Raw genomic sequence first — 7258 nt, 5'->3', positions numbered from 1 at the left:
TCAAACAACTACGTGCCAATCTTTTTCAATTGTGTCCTCCACGTAAAATGCTTGTAATGCTTGTGATGCTAGTATGAAAGGATCCTCTTTAAATCCCAATTGATTGAAATTCACCATAGTAAATCCATATTGATCGGTCTTCATTCCTCGTGGACTTTCACTGTTAACCCATTCGCACTTAAATAACATCACAGCTCGACCCCTATCTCCTGCCTCAGTAGGACCACAATATTTAACCTCGAACATATCCACAACTCTGCCATAACAATTCACTTGCCCGATTGCTCCAGAAACATTTACAGGTACAAAGACACCACAATTTTGATTCTTATGCTTATCATCCACAGATTTTATACGAAATCTAAACCCATAAACAACGTGACTTTTATATCTACTCACAACCCTACTAGGATAATTAGCTAGCCAATGCAAGTCTTGAGATATCAACGTGTCATTAGCATGATAGCTTGAATTCATCTGTAATAAGTATGAAGATAAAAATTGACAGAATAACTATAACACGTTATAATTAAAATGCATAACAATAAATAAATAATGTAATTGTTATATCAACTCACATGTTGCTTGAACCATTCTGGAAATTTTTTCTTGCTTAACTCCTTAATTTGTCGCATAGTTAACCTTTCTCGACGATGTTTAGTTTTCAAGAATTCCTCATGTTGGCTACACAATCATGTCCAAATTTAGATAATTAATTTTTCAAAGTTAAGAAAATCAATAAAACATTAAGACGTATGATTAAACGTTCTTACCTTCTAAATGGGTTCACTTCATCACAATTATTTAGAATGTATCTATGGCATTGATCAAGAGCATTTAGATCGAGCTCCACATGTTCTCCTGAACCCATATAACATCCTTTAGAGTCAAAAATTGATAACCCACCAGACACTCCACGTCCAATACCATCTTCATTTCGGCCTCTACGGGTACGACGAGACTCAACACCTCTAAGATACATGGAACAGAAGGACGAGCACTCATCCACCAAATATGCTTCAGCAATAGAACCTTCAGGACGACCCTTATTACGAACATATCGCTTCAACGTTTGCAAATACCTATAATTATAAACGAAACACAAACAATTATAATTATAAATTAAAGTTATGACTACAATTGTAAAAAATTTATAAAAATTTATTAATTACCGTTCAATTGGATACATCCATCTATAGGGAACAGGCCCTGCAAGAGCTGCTTCATCTGCCAAGTGAACTGGAAGGTGCACCATTATATCAAAAAATGCAGGAGGAAATATTTTTTCAAGTTGACATAATGTCAAGGCAATTCTTGAACTCAGTTCCTTGAATCCTTCCTCAGACTCCTTCTTACTACACAATTGTCTGAAAATTGCACTCAACTCTAATAATACCATAGTAACAACTTTAGGCAAAACCGGGCGTATTGCAAGCGGGAGTAACTGCTGCATTAAAACATGGCAATCATGACTTTTCAACCCATGTATTTTTCGTTCATTCACGTGCACACATCGCGATAAATTTGATGAATATCCATCGGGGACCCGAATAGTAGACAACACATTGCAAAACGCAGTTTTTTCTTCTCTTTTCAACGTGAATAAAGCTGGAGGTAGAAATGTTCTATTTCCTTCTCTACGTGGGTGTTGACTGCGTCTTATGTTCAAGACTTCAAGATCTACACGTGCAGCCAATTCATCTTTAGACTTTTCTATACCTAGCAATGTTCCCACCACACTGTCACATATATTCTTCTCGATATGCATAACATCAAGATTGTGTCTAATCAACAGATGCCTCCAATAAGGTAGTTCATAAAAAATAGATTTCTTCTTCCACTGACTGTTACCACTTGTACTGCTCGAAGTTCTTTTTCTGCGTTGCCCAACTGAAGCATTTTTCTTTGGTTTTCCAAAAGTAAATCTCAATGTACAAAGTTCTTCGAGACATTGTAAACCAGTCCACTGCCTTGGTGCACTACGATGCTCTTGACTACTATTAAAAGCTATGGTTTGCCTTCGAAACCTATGATTATCTTCAAGAAAGCGTCGATGCCCCATATAACAAATTTTACGACTCGCCGGCAAGTAAATAGATTCTTTATCATGCATGCAATGTGGACAGGCTTTATAGCCATGTGTACTCCATCCTGACAACATTCCATAAGCCGGAAAATCACTTATAGTCCATAAGATAGCAGCTTTCATTGTAAAACTTTGGTTGGAATACGCATCATAAGTTGGAGTGCCCACCTCCCACAACTCATTCAACTCGTCAATCAGTGGACGCATGTATACATCAATCTCTTTACCAGGACTGCGCGGTCCTGGTATTAAAAGAGACAACAACAAATTTGGTTGCTTCATGCACATCTAAGGCGGCAAATTGCAAACAGAAAGCACCACATGCCATGTGCTATGGTCATTCCTCATTTTTCCAAAAGGATTAAATCCATCACTGGCCAACCCTAATCGGACATTTTGAATTTCTGACGCAAAATCCGGATATAAATTATCCAAATGCTTCCATGCTGGAGAATCTGAATGATGTCTCATAAACTCATATTTAGGACATTCAATTGCATGCCACCTCATATGTTCAGCTGTATGCTTCGACATAAAAAATCGTTGCAATCGTGGTTTTAAAGGAAAATACCACATAACCTTAGCTGCGATCTTTTTTCTCGACCTATCTGCTGCGTTGGTACTTTTATATCTTGATTCACCACAAACCGAGCACACGGTCAATTCCGAAGTATCTTTCCAATAGATCATGCAATCATTGGGACATGCATCAATTTTCACATACGTCAGACCCAAGTCATTTATAAGCTTTTTTGCCTTATAACAAGATTCAGGCAAACAATCCCCTTCAGGCAACATTCTTTTAATTAACTCCAGTAAAGTTGTGAAGATCTCGTCTGGCATTCCCGCTAAACACTTGATCTGATACAGTCTGACAACTGCTTCTAATTTCTTAAACTCCTTACACCTTGGCCACAAATCTTGATATGCCTCTTCAAGCAACCTAAAAAAAGTCTCCACCTCTTCTGGACGCCCTTCCCCAATAGACGGTTCAGTAGACGGCCCAACACATTCTTCTGTTAATGGTTGGACAAATACATCATTAAGAAAGTCATGCATGCCAATCACCTCATCTCCTGTTTCTTCTTCTCCAATTGCCACATTTTGCTCTCCAATGTTTTGCTCGCCATGATGTCGCCAGCAAGCATTTTTATAATCTTTATCCATATCATACAATATGAGATGTTCAATAATAGTGTTCCTAACAAAAGAATATCGATTACAACATCTTTTGCAAGGACATCTAAACTTGTCAGGACCAACACCATTTGCAACTGCTTGATCCAAAAACAAATTAATTCCAGCTGTATACGCTTCAAAATTTCGGGGTATCGTCAACCAACTTTTGTCCATATTTTACCAGTTTACGAGGGTAAAGTATTACGCTGACACTAAGATGCCTACAATCTTGCACTCCCTATCATGTAGGCATAACTATTAGAATTTTCAATTTCTATCTTTCAACCCTCGAACTCTATCACGATTGCAATCTTTTAATTTTCAACACCTATTATAGTAAAAACAAATTAAAATAACGACAAAAAGTTATCAAAATTATGCTCATCTAATCCATTCTAGTAAATAACAACCAAAAGTTATCAAAATAACAATAAATTAAAATAACAATTATAGTGCAAAAGTTATATTTAATATTGTTAATTTAACATAAATGCTTATTTAAATTATTCATTCCATTGTCTCATAACAATTCAAATTGTAAAAAAATTTAATTTAACATAATATATTCTTATATTACTAAAAATCATAAGTTTATGTTATATTAATATTGTTAATTTAACATAAATGCTTATAAATATTAATCATTTCATTTTCTCATAACCATTCAAATTGCAAAAAAAAATTATTTAACATAATATATTTTTATATTACTAAATATTATAAGTTTATGTTATATTTAATATTGTTAATTTAACATAAATGCTTATAAATATTATTCATTTCATTTTCTCATAACCATTCAAATTGCAAAAAAAATTAATTTAACATAATATATTTTTATATTACTAAATATTATAAGTTTATGTTATATTTAATATTGTTAATTTAACATAAATGCTTATAAATATTATTCATTCCATTTTCTCATAAAAATTCAAATTGCAAAAAAAAAAAATTATTTAACATAATATATTCTTATATTACTAAATATTATAAGTTTATATTATATTTAATAATTTTAATTTAACATAAATGCTTATAAATATTATTCATTCCATTTTCTCATAACCATTCAAATTGCAAAAAAAATTAATTTAACATAATATATTTTTATATTACTAAATATTATAAGTTTATGTTATATTTAATATTGTTAATTTAACATAAATGCTTATAAATATTATTCATTCCATTTTCTCATAAAAATTCAAATTGCAAAAAAAAAATTATTTAACATAATATATTCTTATATTACTAAATATTATAAGTTTATATTATATTTAATAATTTTAATTTAACATAAATGCTTATAAATATTATTCATTCCATTTTCTCATAACAATTCAAATTATTCTCATCTAATCCATTCTAGTAAATAACAATAAAAAATTATCAAAATAACAACAAATTAAAATAACAATTAGAGTGCAAAAAAAATTAATTTAACATAATATATTCTTATATTACTCAATATTATAAGTTTATGCTATATTTAATATTGTTAATTTCGTTTATAAATGCTTATAAATATTATTCATTCAATTTTCTCATAACAATTCAAATTATTCTCATCTAATCCATTCTAGTAAATAACAACAAAAAATTATCAAAATAACAACAAATTAAAATAACAATTAGAGTGCAAAAAAATTTAATTTAACATAATATATTCTTAAATTACTCAATATTATAAGTTTATGTTATATTTAATGTTGTTAATTTAACATAAATGGTTATAAATAATATTCATTCCATTTTCTCATAACAATTCAAGTGACAAAATTAATTAATTCGCCTAAATATTAATTAATTTAACAAAAATAGTATAAATTTATCTAACTACTTAAATTACAATTTTTAAATAAATAAACTTGTGTATTATACAATTTAAAAATTAAAGAATTTAGTGATAGAAACCTGAATTATAGAAGAATTCCGTCGTCGATTAATTCTTTATGTACTCAACCAGCTCAAATAAATTCCCTATAAAAATAAATTGTATCTAAAAATTAAACATAAGAGGAGAAAATAAAAATATTACAAGCAAGAAAAACTTACCTTTGTGAAGAATGAACTCGGGTAGGTGAAAGAGAAGAAGAAATTGCAATGGTGAAAGAGAGAAGAAGGCTTTGTAAATCGTGAGAATGAAATAAATGCAAGAGAGAAGAAGAAAACACCGGGGGGGGGGAGGGGGGGTATATAAAGACTATTAATTTGTCGCTTACAATCGACACCGGGTTTCAAAATATTTAAAAAAATAAAATATATGTCGCTCAGAACCGACGCAGGATTTAAATTATATAAAAACAACAACTAGTGTCGCTTCTATATGCGACACCCATAGTTTATGTCGCTTAAAAGCGACACTGTTATATTTAAAGCGACGCCAGGATTTAAAATTATTAAAATGTGTGTCGGTTATAAGCGACATTAATTATTTACGTCGGTTTCAAAGCGACGCAGGCCTTGTAAATCCGACGTCATGTTCAGTGGGTGTCGCAACTCTCTTGTGCACCACTATATTATATTAAACCGATGCAACAACTGACACTATAAGGGCCTTTTGTAGTAGTGAATGAATGACTTTTTAAGGTATGCAGAGGTTAGAGATCTTCTTACAAATACCTAAATGTGGTGGAAGTTTACTTCCAAGTGTTCGTAAATTATTGAATAAGTCCTAACTTATGTTTTGAAGACTTAACATTAAAAAACAACTACTCTCGTATGAAATATAGTTTCATAACATGGATTGTGCACACCATTTAAAATAGTCAACCTAGTAGTGGATCCAATTATTAAAGATTAAACCAGAGAGTAAGTTGATCATCGAGGGGAATGAGGCTACAACCAATATAACTAATGAATCAGCCGGACGGAAACCTAACTTAGTTGATTGGAGATCCCATGGTCGATATAAGTTCAATAGGAAAACTGGTTGGACATGATTCAAATAAATTAACACACTATATATACCTCATTCTTATGGTAGAAGAAGTGTGTTGTCTGCAAAAGTTTTAGGGAGTATATTTATAGTTAATGACACTGACATCTCACAATAAATAAGAGGAATAGAACAGACTATTCTTAATCAGTGATTACCTATGTGAGGTTAGAAGTGGGTCGCTTCTATGAGAATGAGATGGCTAAATTCTCTAAAACTCTGATAAAACCGGGATTTGTTCAAGACAAAAATGAACATAACCGTATGAACTATAATATATTAGGATTAGTGATGTCATTTCTATCGTTCCAAATATCCCAGCAAACCATTGCAAACAATTCTAACTCCTCCCTAAACCAAAATTTCCTTTATGCCCCTCCAATTATTTTTTCAACTATCATTTAACTGCTTAATCCACGTCCCCAAATAACTGTTGTTGAGCATAATCCCGTATCAATGCCCTAATGTCAATGGTGGTCTGGATAACAAAGCAAGGGCATATTAGTCATTATACTTGCTACCTAAAACCCCCAGCTTTCCTCAGCTGCCTTTTGCCATACGGAATGTCTCATCTCCCCCCTCCCTAAAACGGACTTGGATTCTCTGCCCTCCCATTTTAGTGTCCTCACTGTGTCCTCCTGTTTTGTGTGGTCACGGTTAATCCATGCTAACATTTTATATTATTTTTTTTATAAAAATAATAAGACAAAAAAAAAATAGTAATATAAAATATTAACGTGGCTTACCACACAAACAGAAAACAGGAGAGCACGGAAGGACATCAAATATAAAATATTAACGTAGCTTAACCGTGACCACACGAAAGAGGGCACGGAAGGCCACCGAATTAGGAGGGCAGAGAATCCAAGTCCCCCTAAAACCTCACAAAAGCGCACAGTCGACGTACGGAATGTCTCATCGCCGCCGCGGCCAAGGTCGCAATGCCGACCCTTTTCACGACTCCGACGCCCCGCCGTTTAGTCGGAGTGGAGGAGACCGTGGTCGAGAACGAAACCCTCCAACCTCAACGGGCCATAGGCAGCGCGGTCCAG

At 32.7% G+C, this 7258-nt stretch overlaps 1 protein-coding gene across 1 annotated transcript; it reads right to left on the bottom strand.

The window, feature by feature from the left end:
* Positions 1-3439, bottom strand: LOC139194843 (uncharacterized). The gene is made up of 6 exons (XM_070819763.1): positions 2728-3439; positions 1173-2328; positions 970-1082; positions 774-861; positions 579-684; positions 1-477 (listed from the first exon to the last, which is right to left on the bottom strand). Exons 1-6 carry the CDS (start codon positions 3437-3439, stop codon positions 1-3), a joined length of 2652 nt encoding a protein of 883 aa, XP_070675864.1.
* Positions 3440-7258: the final 3819 nt, after the last annotated feature.

Source organism: Malus domestica, chromosome 03 (genome assembly GCF_042453785.1).
Source record: "Malus domestica chromosome 03, GDT2T_hap1".
NCBI lineage: Eukaryota > Viridiplantae > Streptophyta > Magnoliopsida > Rosales > Rosaceae > Malus > Malus domestica.
The sequence above is the reverse complement of the archived record's forward strand: the minus strand, read 5'-3'. Positions and strand labels throughout refer to the sequence as shown.